This window comes from Cyprinodon variegatus, unplaced genomic scaffold, assembly GCF_000732505.1.
Source record: "Cyprinodon variegatus isolate N-32 unplaced genomic scaffold, C_variegatus-1.0 Scaffold141, whole genome shotgun sequence".
NCBI lineage: Eukaryota > Metazoa > Chordata > Actinopteri > Cyprinodontiformes > Cyprinodontidae > Cyprinodon > Cyprinodon variegatus.
The window spans coordinates 411686-430476 of NW_015150594.1; the positions used below are offsets into that span (position 1 = coordinate 411686).

General features: G+C 36.1%; 1 protein-coding gene across 1 annotated transcript in view; it reads left to right on the top strand.

Moving 5' to 3' along the window:
- Window positions 1–18791, top strand: part of adgb (androglobin) — a 40827-nt gene that overhangs the window by 14357 nt on the left and 7679 nt on the right. The window contains exons 11-29 of the mRNA XM_015376759.1: window positions 7–65; window positions 525–654; window positions 4057–4102; window positions 4933–5029; window positions 5123–5186; window positions 5338–5433; window positions 5578–5683; window positions 5840–5990; window positions 9092–9206; window positions 9664–9831; window positions 10602–10740; window positions 11439–11570; window positions 11669–11725; window positions 13498–13591; window positions 14583–14714; window positions 15968–16115; window positions 16206–16393; window positions 16497–16663; window positions 18294–18412. Of these exons, the coding sequence (XP_015232245.1) occupies window positions 7–65; window positions 525–654; window positions 4057–4102; window positions 4933–5029; window positions 5123–5186; window positions 5338–5433; window positions 5578–5683; window positions 5840–5990; window positions 9092–9206; window positions 9664–9831; window positions 10602–10740; window positions 11439–11570; window positions 11669–11725; window positions 13498–13591; window positions 14583–14714; window positions 15968–16115; window positions 16206–16393; window positions 16497–16663; window positions 18294–18412 (2208 nt within the window). The remainder of the gene's footprint in view (window positions 1–6; window positions 66–524; window positions 655–4056; window positions 4103–4932; window positions 5030–5122; window positions 5187–5337; window positions 5434–5577; window positions 5684–5839; window positions 5991–9091; window positions 9207–9663; window positions 9832–10601; window positions 10741–11438; window positions 11571–11668; window positions 11726–13497; window positions 13592–14582; window positions 14715–15967; window positions 16116–16205; window positions 16394–16496; window positions 16664–18293; window positions 18413–18791) is intronic.

Sequence of the window (18791 nt, forward strand, 5' to 3'; positions counted from 1 at the left end):
ATTGAGGTTGCCAGCCCTTTTCTGTTTGACAGTTTTATAAGCAGAGAAGGCTGTATCCCAGAACTGTAAGTGCCTAAAATGTGTCACATTTTTTATAAAATTCATGTTTTCTCTTCTTTAGTTTATTAATTTTTTTTTTTTTGCAAAATGGTATTTTCTTGTATTTTCGCTTTTAACTTGTTACAACTGAGTAAAAGAAAATAAAGAAAATATTAAAATTATTTTAATACCTTACTCTAAAAAGAAGAATTAGCATATGCTGAAAAAGCTAATTATTCTTATTTTCTCATCACATGGTAATGGAATATTACTTAATAATTATTTAAAAAATTAATTTAAAATGTTTATAATTTACATCAGAACAAAATGGTTTTATCAATGAATAGGCTTAAAAAAATGCAGATCAAGTAAAATGTATTGTTTGAAATCTTCCCTGGTTAGAGTAGCTTTAAAGCTTAATATTGATTACTGTTAGCTGGGTAACAGGATTTATTATACTGTAATGATTATATGTCTTTGTTTAGTAGAGAGACCAAGCGGAGCACTCAAATGAAGGGTTTCCATGGATCCCCTTTGGTGTTGATTTCGGAGACAGAGGAGACAGAGAGCCTTGAGCTTGATGTAGCTGAACCAAATGCCACGGATGAACTGAAGGTACTCAGAATTTCTGTCTGCACAGGTTTGCTTTTAATATATATTGTACATCTAACATCAGCTGGTTTAACAAGTGAAACATAGTTGTTTAGAGAATATGCAGATGGCATAATCATCTTTAATGATCTTTAAGGCCTTTCTATTTCAGCGTTGTTAAAAATGCTACATTTTGTTATTCATTCCATTCTTTTATTACTGTGTTCTTACACTTCCATTTGGCTTAGGCTGATCAGTAAAGCTTGGTGACAGCTCCGCTGCCATCCCCCATTCTCAAAGTCACTTCTGTTATCTGCCGCTCAGGCCGCTACTAACCAGGGGCGTGTTTGTACTAAAGAAAGAACCAGCTCAGAAAGAGAAATACTGGAGGCTAGCATTCAGAGCAGAAGATGGAAGCGGAGATGAAGTCAGAAGCAAAGATGGAAAGGAGCACAGAGGGGCAACTACTGCCATAAAACAAGACATGAGAAGGGAATGAAAAATGAAAAGAAAGGGATAGTTCCATGGGTGAAGTAAAGGCCAAACACGAATAGAGTCTCTGTTGAGTGGTAGTGGTGGTGAACGGACCACATGGGTTTCATACAAGGAGAGGTCATGTACTATGCTGATTAAAAAAAGATGTGCAATTAGATGGTGAGCCATCAGTGTCTATGTCTCTGGGGGGCTTCATTATTACACTTCAGTCCTAGCATACACAGGAAAAAATAGCATTTATATTAGCTGTCCTCTTGTGTAACTTTGAGCAGCTATAGAGTGGATAGGTTAGAGCAGTGCTGGCATGCTAATTGGATTTGTGTATTCAGACTTCTCAGATTGGTTTGCATGTGTCGGATGTGTGACACTTTCTGTGGTGATCACATGGTGGGTCACAAGCCGAGACAGTGGATCAAACAAGCAGAGATCCTTGGCATGTTTTTTTTTTTTTTTTCCTCCGTTTATTGACCTTAGCCAATAGAATTGAGCTCTGTCACTGACTCCGGCGAGGTCTCATGACATCATCAATACTCACACCGGCATATTCCCTCTGTTGGGGTGGAGTTCAAATAACTAGACCATGATATAAACTCCCTGCTTCTACTTCTACATAACCAAAATGTATATAACTTTAGGTTTTAACTTTTCGATCTTCTTTTGTCTTGTAATCTCTGATACCAACATCAACACTTTCCAGTCTCATTTTCACATCTCCCCCACACAGAGGCATAGAGCAGTATGTGGGTACAGAAAACATTGCATGACTTGGATCTTGACTTAAAGTTTTATATGCCTGCCAACAAACACACAGACATGTACATATTGACATTTTTGTTGAAGCAAAGCTCTTTTATAGCGGTAGAGAGGAGGTCAAGTGTGCCTCCTGATCACAATGTCTCTTTCCGTCTGTCTGAATCTCTGGGTACTTATTTGAATAAGTGGTGACTCACATGCAGCAGCAGACACACTGTGCCTCTCTGAGTCAGAGAGTCTTGGCTGGAGTTACTTTGAAGCTACACAATACAAAATGATCATTCTTGTTCAGAGCTGAGTAAATCCTTGGACATTCACCAAATTGGTTCCTCAAGGGACTGTGTTTGACACAGACTTCATATGAAAGGAGGGAGGTTTAGATTACTGAGACATGTGCACATCTTCCTCCACTTGGCTTTGATTGTCAGTAATGCACGTTTTTGGAAAAATCACCTTCTTTATAATTTAAATTTATCTTGTTTGGTTAACTTTTCTTAGTGCCTATTCAGAACAAAATTCCTCTTGTTGCTCTGCACTATATATATATTATTTTATATATTATTATATATATATATATTTTTGAAAGGGACCAAATAATCCTTGAAATCTTTCCTATTCTATCATTTACAATCAGAAAGTCCTTGTTTAGAGTATCTAACATGATAGACAACTGTAAAGCAGTCTATAATTGTGAAGTAAGAAGAAAATGACACAAAGAAATAATACATTTATTGGGTATTTCCAAAATCTATGTTTGTTTACTTGGACAATCTAAATGAAAGAAAGTGCACTTGATTACATTCAAAAGCCAGGCCTCTCTGGCAAACAACACTAATCTGAGAAACTTGCAGTTTCTCAGATTATTACCAAAGAAATTGACATCTTGAATAGGACATTTTACTGACAAGACTATTATTTTTTATTTATTTTTATTTTTTTTTTTACAAATCTGGTCTTTAAAGGGCAGCAGCCAATGCTGAAAGAAAACCTTAAGAGGTCCTTTACATGTTTTTACAAGCCATGCTGTAAACACCAAACATGTGGAAGAATGAGCTTTGGTAAGAATAAAATAGAACTTTAATTTTCACCATACTGGACTGCTGCATCAAGCTGGGTGACAAATAAAGCTATTCTACTTATGAAATATGGTAGTGGCAGCATGATGATACACCAATAATGGTCAGAGTTGATGGAAATACCAGTGGAGCTAATTAAATGGTATTTACAGGACAAAACGTGTTGATGGAAACATAGAATCAGACTGAAGTAAAGATTCACCACCTAGCAAGAAAACAACTTTTGATATAATGCGTTAAGGTCAAATTTTATTCTAGAATGCAACTAAGAATCACTAAAGAATCACAGACTCACCTAATCCAGTCTACCTAAGCTTAAACTTCACCCTTTAAAGTAAACATACACAACAGACTGGCTGTGTTATATCCCAAAAGGTTTGAACATTAAATTGCAGCATATGTCTTTCTTCTTTGCCGTTATGCACTACATTGTCTCAGCCTAATGTGCAAAATTATAGTGAAATACATGTCAGTTTGTGGTTGAAAGTGTAATGAGTGAGAAGTGTGAAATATGAAAAAAATGAAATGACAAAACATTTTTTTATCCAGATAATCGAACTGAGGAAACAAGCCTATTTTATTAGAAGTCCATCCAGATTCAAGCCTTTATCCTTAATGTCTTTAATATCTCTCACTTTCTTTTCTCAATACAAAAATGCGTCCATGAAAATGCAGCCATCTGAATAAGAAGCGGAAAGACGGGGAAAAATAGCTGTAGCAAAAAGGGTGTTATTTTTAAGCATATGATTATGACTCATTAGCTCTGTCTTTAATAGGCTGGATAGACAGACAGGGAATCAGAGCTACTGTGTGAATCATCTCTTAAAGGAATAACAAACTAAACAACAGAACAACTCCTCCTCTGTCACTTGCATTCAAAGTAAATTAGAGCTGGTATTCCCTGGTGGTGTTTTTAGTAGGGCGGGGCAGCCCCTGTCACATTTAACTGTGTCTCTGTGTCGGGTGAGAATGGCACAACACCACAGCTGGCGTGGAATAACTAGAGGGTAGAGGCATATCTCTCGCAGTGGTACTCTGTCAGCATCCCACAGTTCATGCTTCTCACACATTTTCTTTTTTCTCTCTCTGATTATCCCTCTAGGTTACAGCAGAGGACACGATAAAGGACAATGATCATTTCTCTGAAGGTAAAAGCTATTTCCATGCAGCATTTTCAGTACCTAAAATGAATATCTGTGTGAAAAAAACTGCCCTTTTAGTAGTAACATATTTAAATTGAAGAAATGGAAAATTATCTTTGTTTACACCTCATCCAAAGTCATTTTAATCAATGTCTTTAAAAGTATCAGTGCATTTCAGCCTAGTTATTGTGTATAGAAATATTTGGATCCTTCTTTCTTCTTCTTCTTCTTCTCTGTGGGCGAAATTAACATTTGAAAATGGTCTGAAATTTCAGCCTGTGACATCACTGCCTCCTCTCTGCCCCCTTTTAGTTGCTTAGTAACACCTGCAGCTTGAGTTAGCAGACCACCATTGCTCAGAAGCGGAGATGCTTGCCCTCATCGCCTCAGCTTCCTTATCAGAATCTTGTTTCAAGTAGAGCATAGGGTTAGACTCGGTGTGTATCTTTTGGAGATGGAGCCTGTGTGTGCATATGTCTGTGACTATGCACAGGATGCACAGAAAATGTGGGAGTTTGAGTGGGAGTATGGACGTGCGCTTACACTGTGCCATTATGTGGGAGTTTGGACTGTTAAACCCGCTATAATGTTTTGAATCTAGGATAACTTACAGTATGAGTCACACATATTTATTTACTTGCAACATTTCAGGACTTGAGATTTTACTTTAGCATTAAAAACGCCAATCAATTCAGTTAGCAATCAACCTGAAAAGGTCATTTTTTTGTTGTTATATAATGATTTAAAACACAACCGATCGGAAAAGGGTGCTCCAAAGATATCCAAATATATCGGTAGTTTTCTTACCGACCTTAGTTCACTTTACTTCCTTCCAGGTCAACCAACAACTCTGACATCAGATACTCCAGCCAAGGATGCTAGACCCCTACTGAGGACATGGCTGGACATGGATGACTTTGCAAAATGTTTTCAGTGAGAAACAAATGCAAATTAAAGCTATCACTGTTCATTAAGGCCAGGCTTAAGCAGAAGAAAAATAAACACTTCTTTTTCATTTTTCTTTAGGACTTTGTTGGTCTTTCACAAACCCCAGATGTATAGTTATCATATTCATAAATCACATTTCAAGGTAAAAAATGCATCATAAGAAGTTATTAATATCTGCAGCTTTCCAATTAGTGTGTTCACAGTTGTCTCTTAGCATCATTGTATATGTTTGTGATTTGAATAATACATTAAAATTGATTATTGCATTGTTACCTAACTTCTTTTATTATCAGACCACTGTCCTGCAAAAAGACATTGGAGGAAACAATGGCTCTGGATCATCTAATCAGTGTCTTTCTAACAGATCTGTGGATGTAGCAAGTGCCAAGGTACATATGCAAACATATAATACTCCCCATACAGTGTACATCAAAATTATTTTCTCCCTCACAGATTTTCCTTGCTTATTTCCTTCTTCCAATTATGAAGCAGTATTTACAGTTTCTGGTTTTTTTATGTGTTTCTTGGCACAGTGTGCAGAGGTGAGAGGGACTCACTATCTATATGTCGTATCTCTGCAACCTTCCCAGATCCTCATCAGTTTTTCTGCCCTCCTTTGGGGAGGAATTGGTGAGAAGAGTAAGAGACTTTACATGCAAACACGCACTAAATAATTATCTGTGCAGTTTCTGAGCTATAAATCATTTTGTGTGCTCTGACCTACATTTTCCATTTTTTAACTGAGAATTACATTAAATTGTAGAACTAATGTACTTTTATTCCTTCCCATTACAGCATCTGATATGGAGAAACAATTGTCTGGAGTATCCAGATCTGGAGTGCTACTTATTCAACCTCACTCCTGGACAAGCATGCAGTCTCAGCTTCCAGTTCTCACCATCAAGACCACCTACTCAAAGGCAGCCATGCTTAGCTTACCGGCAGGGTAGGATCGAATTGCTGAAACTGTGAGAAATTTGAACTGTGTTGATGAGCATAAAAGCTCAGGCTGTCTCTAAATAGTATTACATATCAAGTACTGGATTTACTACACACTTGCACTTTAATATTTTACATAATGTTTTACTTAAAAAAAAAAAATTGTATGGTTAACACACTCTACAAACATTAACACAGAATTAACATCTATTACCTCTTTTTAGAAGTTTTAATGAAAATGTTAAATAAGCATTTTGCTCTTTTGGGTGTTTAGAGCCATTGAGAAATATGCCATCATGCAAGCACCTGCCCATCATGGTTGTCCTCAAAAGCAGCAAAACGTATCTGTCCCAGTCTCTATTAATGGCATTAGTTTGACCTAGAAGGAGAGGTCCTAGTTTCTGGGGTCAGGTGCAAGTGTGCAACATTGCAATTACCACTGAGCCATAATCTCACCCAACACTCAATTGACAGTGTCCCATAATACTTTCTCTCTAGTGAACTGTTATTATGCTCTTTTATGATAGTTTTGTGTCATCACACATCTCTGTTAATCTTTTTTTTTCTTGTGTTCTTTATGCCTTTCCCTTGTTCTATTTTTTTCTTCTGCTTCTTCAGTCTATTTCAAGCACTGCTCCCCTGCTTACCAATTCACTTATGATGGATGAATTTTTTTGAAACTATAGTAATAGGCCTATAGTAATAGAATCCCTTATATTTAACCCAGGAATATAGCCAGGCACTTGACAGACAGACAAATGGTAACATTTCCAAGAAAGCAGTAAATCTGTCTTAAATATGGGTGATGAATTCAAGAATAGAGTTACTAGTTCATTACAAAAAAATATGTAAGACTGCAAATTGAACAATGTAATGGTTAAATTAGTTTATTAAATTAAAATATATATTTCCTTTTATATATTTACTTCTAACCAACAAGCATCTGTATGCATTTTGCGTACAGATGTAGCAGACTTGTGTTGCCATTCTCTATGTATCTCTGATGGAATAAAAGAAAAAGCTTAGTTTTATCCTCTTTGATGAGTGGGAATAAAATAGTTTTACGATTTCAATCTGCAAAACTCACATGGAGAGAAAAGACAATTAGAAGAAATTTAGTGCTACAAGCAAGATGCCATTAAAAATACAAGAACAAGTACAAAGTACAAAAAAGTATAACAAAGTTGTAATGTCCTAGAATATGTTTCCTTTAGATTAAAAAAAAATATCTGCACAGTACAGAGCTAAGGAAAGACTACACAGTAGATGACTTGGATTATTGCACTTGCACTGCAGAAGTGTACTGACCATATAAATAGGTACAAATTATACAGACTACACAGTAGTTGACTTGGATTATTGCACTTGCACTGCAGAAGTGTACTGACCATATAAACAAGTAGAAATTATACAGACTACACAGTAGTTGACTTGGATTATTGCACTTGTATTGCAGAAATGCACTGACCTTATAAATAAGTAAAACAATTACACAGGCTACACAGTAGTTGGCATTTCAAGCTAAAAATCTCGAACAAAGAGAAAAGACAATTCGGAGAAATTTATTGATACAATTACTTTGTCTTTGGCGCTCAGACCTTGGCAGGAAACATAGCGCTGAATTTTGATTGATATGCATGAACAGGAGCAAAGAATAGGGCTGTTGCCCCCTAGGCCTGAAACTGGGGGCTGAGTGGAGATGGATGAAGTTGGTCAGTCTGTAGACTGATGGCATATACAGTAGATGGAAGTCCAGTTTGATAACACACGTTGAGTAACCCTGTCCATGATGAGTAAGCATGAAGCGACAGTGGAGAGTAAAAACTTCCCATTGGAAGAAACCTCTGGCAGAACCAGGCTCAACATAGCGGTCTTTTGTTGGACCGGTTGAAATGAGACGCAGAATGCAATAAGAGTCCAGGAGTAATGAAACTGATGAAATTTTAGCTACAGTACAATGGTGGAGGAGGGACTGGAGGTTAGGTTGAAACGGGGTCATCTGCATAAGGTCACAAAGCGCACCACCTGCGCACTAGGTAGCAGCCGAGTTGCGAATTGGAGGCCTTTTAAGATTAACTTGATGCTGATTGGCTTTTGAGAAGGCGTGGCTCAAAGCTGATTGGCTGTGTCATAGGCAGATGAAGGCATCAGTTTATTCAGTTGAACTTCATAGGCTCCATGTTTCAATTGGGAAAATTCACCTCAAAATTTCGTTGCAGTCAAATAGTTAGGATTATGATCCTACCTTTAAATATTATGTTTCAGTTGTCACGATTATCTTACCTTAAAAGCCCCCCTTAGGAACAGCTGTTTTACCTGTATGTCTCACTGTTTCCCTGTGATGGACTGAAAAGCATAGTTGTAGCCAAGATTTAAGCCTCAACTTATTTATTAATGGGCTCCTTGTAACCACCACAAAATTTGGAATTGCTACGAGAATATGATTGTATTAATTTGACTATATAAAGACAAAAATGAATAAAAAAAAACACTTAAACCAGCCCAATGTTTCAAGATCTTCACAAGTTGTTGGATTTTTTTGTTATTTGCTTAGTTTTTTTATTTTGAGAAAGACATTTAATGTGGTTAGTTCTATATTCTATCTGATTGTGAACGATGCCTGCTTTGATTTTATTTAATTTATCGTACTGAAGGACAAGTCTTCATATTTTAGCAATTTACAGTTAAATTTTTTTGTACCTCTGCCTCCTTTTGTATCTCCACTTCTTTCTGTATGTCGGCTTCTGTCTCTTTGAACCCAAGTTGGCTTCGGCAGATGGCCGCTCACACTTAACCTGGTTCTGCTAGAGGTTTCTTCCTGTCCAAAGGGAGTTTTTCCTCTCCACTGTTGCTACAAGCATGTTTGGTGTGAGCGATTGCCTTTGGAGTCAATGAGTAGATGCTATCAGCTAGTTTTCTTACATAGAAAACTTTGAATCAATCTCACTGTATGATCTGGTTGAATTGGCTCTGTAATGAGCCTTGAGATGATATGTGTTGTGAATTGGCGCTATATAAATAAACTGAACTGGATTTAATTTTAGTAAATGGTCTGTGTTTCAAATCTTTTCAACAAAAAATCTTTTTGTCAACTCTCTTCTTTCCCAGGCGTCATTTATTCTGCCTCCATGCACATGGGACTCAAGGCTACGACATCCACCTGTGCAGCGAGACGTACTTTATCATAGGAGATGAAGAAGCCATTATGCCCCATCTTGCAAAGGTTACTAAGAACTTTTAACAATTATTAGTGATTCTAGTGTACAAAAGCTGGGATTCTAAACAAAAATCTTTTTATTTGTGTTATGCTGGAAAAATCCAGCTAACTTGAAATTGATCTGTTTATTGTGTCGGAAAAATGTATGAGGTGGAAAGATCTAAAAAAAAAAACATAGTGAACTTTACAACCAAAAGGTAGAATATTCAGTTACAGCAATGTACTTTGCTGTATCTATGTATGGAAATTCAGGAAACGAGAAACTCTTGAAAATAAACCCCTTTGTTGTGGGCCCCTGTATTTTCTTAGATTTTAGATCTGTCTCTGTTGCATAAAATTTGGTTCACAGGTCACACTTCTATTTTTCCATTGCATTTTTGCAACCATCTGCAACAATTTTAGTTTCGTTCTTTTTATCTGGCATTAGTAAATAAAAACATATACTTGGATCCTTTCTTAACAGGAAAGAGCTCTCTTCACTGTGCAAGCTTCAACCATATTTAAGGCCTTGTCCAGCATGGTTGCATCCTTCAGTGATGAGGAGAAGCTGCCATCACTTAGAGAGACTCTGGAAAAGACTCTTTTTCTCCATAACATCTGCTCCAAGACAGATAAATTGAAATGCCAAAAGGTAAGTTGTGATCATAATGTGGTATTGACATAATGCAATGTAGAAAATTATCTTTTCTTTGGAGTATATACTGTATGTAAATAGTAGCCCAAGTGTGAAAACACAATTAGCAATAGTACGGTAGTTTTATTCATTCAGGCCTCAGAGTTGCAAGGCTATTAGGTGTCTAAGGGAGAGGAGTTGTTTACCCTGTTATGGAATGTTTGGAATACAAATAATTGTTCTCATAAAAAACTAAACAGTTTCTCCGTTTTCTTTTTTTTTATTCATAGCATTATATGATTTCTCTACCTTGCAGTAATTGTTTTGAGACCTATGTGCAGACCATCACATCCTTTCTGCAGGGTTTAAATGAGTGAGACAAGCTTTGTATAGCCAGAGCAGAGCTGGACATTATGCCATCATGTTCTTTTACATTGCAAAGAAAATAAAGTACTGGCTGAGCAAATTACCATCTATCTCCTTTATTTCACTGGACTGCATAGTTGAATGTCTTTTATCTACTGCACAACTAATAAAAAATGTGAAATAAGAAATTAGATGTACCAAGGTTTAATAATTAATAAACAGACACCATTATGAGTTGCTTTTACATATACACAAACATTTGTATGTAATAATAGCATATTCTTGAAAAGATGTTTTTTTGGTTGTATTTTAAGTTGCTCATCATTTTAGTTTAACCACTATGTTGTAAAGTCTGTGTTTTTACAAATGTATGCATTTATTCTGTATTTCTGTGTTATTGTGTGTGTGTCCTGGAAACAAAGGTTTTTAACTCAGCAGTTTACCACATGGCTTGTGAGGCCCTGGGCAGAAAGCTTACATCAGAGGAGCACTTTGCACTTCAAGCCCTTACTGGTGACCCCTCACCCTTGACCTCGGACCTCGAAGAATCACATGCTACAGGTTTCATCTACATGTTAACAAATACAACAGATTCATTAGCATATGTCGGTATTTCACAATTAGCTTGCAGCCCTGATGCTTATTTCTTTAACAACTGTTTAAATTTGAATCCACTTACAGAAATATTTTATTTCCTTTGTTTAAAGAAACACTGCATAACTTTTGACCCAAGTATTAGCTTAATTTGAAATATTTTAAATTATTTTTCAAGTACATATTATGTGAGCTTAAGTGCCACCTTAAGGCAGGCAGCCTGAGCTCCGCTTAAGGTAACAGCTAAGTTAGAAGTTGTTGTTAAGCAATTTAATGCTCACCTGACCAGACTATTCATTTATTGATTTAGGATTTATTTAGAAGGGTGAATGTGGCCATGTCTTTACAATAATCTCCATGAGCTCACAGTCTACTGGTCTAAAGTGGTCTGCTATTAGATTCCATAACTCCAAGGTAGACTGTTAAATGTTGTGATAGTGCAGTGATGCCAGTAGAATTCAGTGTTGCTAAGTTGTAGATCAAGCCCCCCAGTGAGTAAGAGTTATAGTGTTGCTTTAAAATCAGACAGAAACTATAAGTTATTGATTAAGACTGATTTCAGAATATTGCATAATTTAATAATTGACTTACTCTTTAATCAATTAGATTTATATATATCTGATATTTTCACTTTATTCATTTTTTCTCATTCTGTTCTGTTGTAGCAGATACAAATCCATCTGAAATATGGGAAGACAGGGAGCCAAAGCACGAAGGGACAAACCAGGCAGACATCATTCTGCAAGCTGAATCTGAAGGGCACTTGGAGGAAGGGATGCCTAATGTCTCAAAAACTGGTAAACATGCACATAAGTAGTGGAAAAACATGCAACAAATGCAGAAAAGCATACAATTTCATGTAATGTTTAAATGTATCTGATTTTTTTAAACTAAGCAAAGGAGCAAAGACAAGGAAAGAAAATAGAAAAAAAAGTGTCAAGAGAACACACAGGTACAGACAACTTCACACAATCGGGTCAATAATAACTTAATAAATAGAATTTCAAGACAAAACAATGAACTAGTTACAGTAATTGTTTCTTCATTTTCTCAGCTCTCCTGTTAATGAATGTGCCTCCTTAGTTCAACTTTGCATGTAAACTGCTAAATTTCATTTTAAGGCAATTAATAACAATTTAATCAGTAAATTGTTTAAATTTCTATATTATACCATAGACATACTAAATAATCCAAATACTCACTACCAGAGCTACATGTTGCTAATCTCACTAGTCAATATTTAGTTTATATCAGTCCACCTCATTCCATTAGATTGCAATCATGCAGTGACATTCATGTAACATGTTCATATTGCATACTATGTAGTTTGATCCAAATAAGATGTTACAATCAAAGCCAGTAGAAAGTTGAATATGAGGTACCACGCTTCTGCAGATTGATGAAGAAACTCTGGAGGTGACATTTGATTTCATTTCAATTGCTGCAGGCTTGTTTTGGCAACTCCAGGCATTATGTGTGACAGTCTCAAAACAACACTATAGTTGCTTCTATGAGGTATCACTTTTAAAGAAAAAAAGAAACTGACGTTATTGGAGCCTTCCAAATATCTGAAATGCTTTCATTGTTGTAGAATCTGCCAGCACTGCCAGAAAAACGCTGATGGTTGTTTATATGCCATTAACATTGACAGACCGATGCACACTCAGGCTTAGCTGCATGAAGGTTATAAAACTGGATGGTCATGCTTCTTTTTTCTTCCTTTTTTTTCCATCTGTCCTGTGTGCATCTTTTCACTGCATTTCTCTCTTCGGTTTGTAAAGCAACCCATGTCCGCACATCCAGCCATAGGATATTGAGCCTTTTAATCTCAAAATGACTATTTACCTCCTACATATAGTCAAAAAGGGAACAACGGTGAGATTAAGAGATTATGATGACTAGTTTATAATATGTCATTAGTGTAAGAAAATCATGAACCACATCATCATCATCAGTATATTTCTAAAGAATCTTCAAAGATATGCTGAGGTGGAAATAGTGTTGTGTCCTGTCTAAATATTAAACACACTGCGTAGGTAATAAATCCCATTCATTCAGCATACTGGCAAAAATGTGACTTTATCTATACAGAAAATAGGAACTTGTTGACCCTGTTAAGAAAAAGAATGTGAAAAGAATGAAAATCACCCCATTATTTATTGCAGTACTATAACTGCACTGTGAAAAAGGCTGAAAAATTTAACCTTTAATCAAATTCAAATGTTTTGTGAGCCTCTAGAAAGCTGTAAGCTTTTTAAAAACGAAACATGCTAATATGATATTTGATCTTCTCCCTATTTAACACTGGCTATGAGGTCACAAAAACATCTGTCTGGCATAGAGATGGGGTCTAATGATTGATATATGGTGATTCCAAAGTTCTGCAGAAAAAAGAAAACCTAAATACACAAATCCAAATTATAAACATGAATTGTAGACTTATGAGCAAGAATCTTTTTGTCAGGTCAGCAAGGACAGAAATCAGCAACTTTAAAAGAATAAACTGTTATACGAATAAGAACAATACCATCCTGACAGACACAAACAAAAAGGAAAAACATTAAAAGAAAATCTGACAAATTGAATACTGTACCATTTCCAGTTGCTATGACTCCTTTAAACTAGGCTGTGATCAATAATGATTTATTATGTTTGACAGAAATATGTATCATCTTTAAGCCTAACTAGTAGCTGCCTCTTGTGTTTGTATACTTTTTGATTCAGGAACAAAGGAAAACCCTAGCACTTCCAAGACACTGTCAGATATGTGGCTAAAGATTGAATCAGATGCAGACAAACATGCTGCCTTCTTGCTACGGTAAATAAGACACTCATTGTTAAAATGTTAAGCTGTTATGAGGTATAGAAATACAATTTTATGGTTAATCTCAATAGATTTGAATCTTAATGAAACATTCATATTTTCAATAACTCTATCTAAGAGAAACACATTACATAGATAAAGTATGCAGTGATTGATTTTTTTCAGGTCCCTTTTCTCTTGATCATGATAATTTTCTGTTTACAGTTAGTGAAAGAGCACTTTGGATCTCCTACAAGATCAAAACATCACATCAGTCCAATTGCAAATACACAAATACGGGCTTAATGAAAGTATGCTTTATATACGCTTAAGAGGGTATATCTGATTTAACAAAAAAAAAAAACTTCATCTTATTACATTTTTCAAATTACAAGGATATGGCTGTTTGCATCAATGCTTAGCGTATGTTTTTGTGTGCATTTTTATACATGAAAAGTAATGATTGAGAGAATACTGAATCAGTCAAGATTTAGTTCTTTGCCCATACTGGTGCAATGTGGTCATGAAATTTTCCTCTAATGCATACCCAGAGTCCACTTCCTCTCCTGGTTGTAGCAGCCTGTGGGGGCCATGCAGGGAGTATTTTCCACATTGTGTTCCATCTTTTCCCAGTGGTACCATCTGCTGTTTATGCTCACCCTGTACCAATCAGCTTGCAGCGTCTGTTGCATGACCCGCTGCCTGAGGAAGTATACATGGGCATGAAGACTGAAAGTTCGGGAGGGCAGAGGGGGCAATTGTTGGATGTTGTCAGCCTTTGAGCATGCGCTGACATATGCATCCACTTCATGCTGAAAAGCATAAAACTGCATCTTCTCTTTTCCTGTGTAGCTGTTCATTCATGTGCTATAGTTCCTCATCAATATTCTAATATGTAAACATTTAATTTTCACAAAACATTTTTAGAAATTTTCTTTACACTTTATATAAAATAATTTTATCAAAACAGATTGTTTAAATATTCTAACATATCTTTCCTGTCTAGGTACATCATTGAAAATTCTGGAGAAATTACAGAACTCCAACGCTGTTTGCAGGATGAATCAGCGAGAATCACCTTTGCTGATTACTCCGTCTCATTCAAGAAGACAACCCAGTCCTGGGTTTTGGTCTTCAGGTTAGAGAATACATATGGTTTAAATATTAGATTTGAAAGTTAGTCAGTTTCCTCCTGATCCCAAGTTATCAATTCACAGATCCTCTTTTACACTCTCCTTAAGACACAACTATCTTTAACACTTTATGTAAGGGAATATTGTGGTTCATATGTATGTTCCGGAAAATAAGTCCCTAAACTAAACTGTTAGTACAATCTAGAGTTTTTTTCAGATATACTTGCAGTCTTCTGTTTAGCCTTTTGTTATTCGTTAAGAGTGTCCCTAGCTTTTACTCTCTTGAAACCTAAATAAATTGTTAATTGTTGTAAGTGGCAGTTAAGGAAAAGAAATAGTTGATTCTGGCCATAAACCAATTTGTTGTTGCATCTTCAAACTTACTCTTTGTTTGAAGATGCAACAATAATCTGATCCTGAATTTCAACCAACAAGGGAGATAATTGTAGATTTCAAAATAAACAGGCACTAGATCAGGGGTGCTCAAGTCCAGTCCTCAAGAGCTACTATCCTGCAACTTTTTGACGCAACCATTTTTAACACATCTGAATCAAATGAGTGCCTCTGCTGAGCTAAATGAGGGGATTGAGGCTTTTGATTCAGGTGTGCTAGAGAACAGATGCATCTAAAAGTTACAGGATGGTAGCTCTTGAGGACTGGACTAGATGAATCATTTTAACATCATGGGAGAAGAAGTAAAGGAGGAGTATAAATACATCGGTGTTCACCTGGGCAACAAACCTGACTGGAGACGGTACTACAATGTCCTTCACAAGAAAGGGCAGAGCAGACTGTACTTCCTGAGGAAGTTTAAGTCATTCAGTGTTTGCAGCAAGATGCTGCAAATCTTCTATAAGTGGTGGAGAGTGTGATCTTTTCACATCAGAGCAAACGATTTAAAGAAGGCTGGCTCTTTTCTTGGGACTTGTCTGGAACCTCTGGAGGTGATTTCATAAAGAATTCTTAATAAAGTGCAGAACATATTGGACAACATTGAGCATCCTCTTCCAAAGATGTTAACAACAGAGTGTCTTCAGTAAGAGGCTCATCCAGATCCGATACAAGACAGACTGCTACATAAGATCCTTATTGCTACAGCTATCATCATCTATAATAACTTGATAACTGCCCATAAGTTACTGCATCATGTATTTTCCCTTTATGGATTAAAAAAAGTTTTTTTTTTGTTGAATTGAACTGAATTTATCAACAGAAATTATAGTTCTAGCTGACCAGTTTATTGTTTGTGTTTGTCTAGAGAGGTGTTCTTTGTTCCAGAGGAGATGCTACTGGTACCAAAAGTTTTTTCTATAATCCCTAATTGTTCTTTACATGTTGTAAACAATGACACTGGAGAGGAGATTGGAATGCTTAAAGTGCTTCCTCACGAATATAAACCCAACAAGGTTAGTGGATATAGGGATTCATTTTACCAATTTATCAGAAAATAAATGTGTTGGTGCTTTAATTATACTTTTTGTTTATTTTTGTTACAGCTTGGTTACACATTTGTTGCAGAATCTATCAATCCTCAGATCCCTGCTGGTGAAGCCACGTGGCGACTACGTTTGATTGGTACAAAAGAACCACTTCCAAAACTGTCCCGTGAAACTCCTGCTAGTACATTCTCAGTGAAGGAATTCCAAGATTATTACATTCCAAACAAAGAAAATCATATATGTCGGTAAGAAGATGGATTGTATTCATCATCCTAAGAAATTATGGGCAGGCCAATTATAATCATCTGATACTAATAAAACCTTTGACTATCTGAAAACCTTCTACAGGTACTGTGTGCAAGTGACTTCAGATGTCCTGGGCACGATTCAGTTTGAAACCTCTGATCCACACGTTTGGATTCATCTGTCTGTTCTGGACGAAGAGGAGGAGGTGGCTGGTGTTACTGGGAGGGGCTTCGTTATACTTCCTGTATTTTTCTTCATGCCCAACAAAGGTCAGCACTCATTAGATATGCTAGGCTTGAGCATTTTATATTAAAATAATGTATTATGAGATAGAGGAACATCTTTATTTGCCAGAAGATTACAGCACCTTTAAAAGGTATTTTTACTTTTCATTTTTGGCAAACTTACAGTATGTAATGTATTTCTTATTGAGATTTTAGGTGATTGATTGCCCTCAAAAGGTGCATAGTTACTGTATAAGGTTTAAAGAAAAGGATAAATGGTTTTCAAGTAGTTTTTTTTGTAAATCTGACATGTATTTTTATTCATTCCCCATTACTCTTATAGTCAACAAATTTCCATTACCAGTTGCTTTTTAATTCAGTCCACCTATTTTTAATTCGGTCTGAGTACAAATCGTGTTGTGAAGGTGTCAAATGTTTGCTAGAGAAAATAGTTCAACAAGCAGCTTCATGAAGGTCAAGAAACACATAGGAGACAAGTCAGGAATAAAGTTATAAACATGTTTGAATCAGGGTTACTGTCAGAGTTTGCGGTGGCAGCAACAGATCATAAGCAAGTGCATGTTGAAAGGATATAATGGAAAAAGATAAACATACAGGATATGAGGGAAATCAAGGTGACAGCAACAGGATGTGGACAGCATGTAAACAGGATGTAAATATAAGACCGGACTATGAGGAAACAGAATTAATTACACTTGGCAGCAACTGAGTACAGGTGAGTCCAGTGAATAGAAACAATAACATGTGCAGGTTGTGAAAGTTAGATAATAACCCAGTATAGGAGTGTTTCATTTGTTTCATCTAAAGGTACTTTATGGAGAGAATTCAATCAAATCATACAGACAAACTGATCAAAAATGTAAACAAGTCGATGACTTTGCAGGATTCGCTCTTCTGCAACAATTCCTCATGTATAAGGCACTGCTATATAAATAAGCGGAAATTGAAAAATAATGCAGAGCTACAGAAAAACTAAGACAGGACATGCAAAATGTGAAAAGGTTTAAGGTTTGTGGATATATTTGCAAGGCTTTGTACAAAGTTATTGCCTATTTGGAAAGTCCTGTCAACCTCAAATTTTACCAAATATCTTTCCACAATGTATTGAATCCATCAAAAATATTTCTTTAAGGCTTTTTAGAAAAAAGAAAAATTAGGATTCATAGATTAAACTACCCTATCTTAATTTGGTTTCCTGCTGTTTTGTCATAAGTTTGTTTTTTTTCATAACAAATTTAGCAGTACTCTAGAAAAATAACCTTGTGTCTGACTTTATATCATGAGTTCCTGAATGTTATCATGATGTTCAGCTGTTATGCTGATGTTTCAAAAACGCTTTTCTTTATTTTACAATTGAATCTTTTTTTAGCCAAATTCACGTCTTTATTCAGCAATATCTCAAAAAGAAAACCTTGCTTCCCTAATTTCAATTACACCTGCTTATTGTGGAATCAGTTTGTTTATGGATAAGATTTTTACACATTGTTCAAGTGATAAAGTATAACATTTTCAAACTAAGACAGTTGCAGCTAATGTTATTTATTTATGTTAAATACCTAGGCTGTGAGGCCACTCTGCCCTGATCTTTCTGTACATCAACAAATTTAGCTTTGCTTTCATACCCTGTTAATTTTACTGTCACTTTGAATTACAGACCCGGGTTGTATAGATAAAAACAAACAAAATGTATCCTTGTACCAAGATACATCTGAGCAAAGGCATGTCACAGCCAGCCCAGCAGGGAGATCAGACATCTCATCCGACCAGAGCAAGGTACCATCAAAGACTACTGTATTATTGCCAACACGTAACTGATCTCTATTTCTCTGCTTGTCCTTCTCACCCAGTTAGTTACTCTCTGTCCATATCAGTTTTGCCTCCTGCCAGATAACGCCTGATTTTTAGGCATGCACACACACTGATTTACATTCACCCACACACACTAATACAGTGAGGATCTAACAAAGCAAGCAGCAGAATGTGAATGGGTGTTTTTGTGGCTGTGTGACTTATCCATATTTGCTATGAATAGCAGAATAATGATTGTGAATAATGATTAATTACCAGACGGTAACAACAGGTATTCTCTGTCCCATCATAAGTTTAAATCTTTTTTTGTCAAGTTACAAATCTGTATCATAGACACACTGTT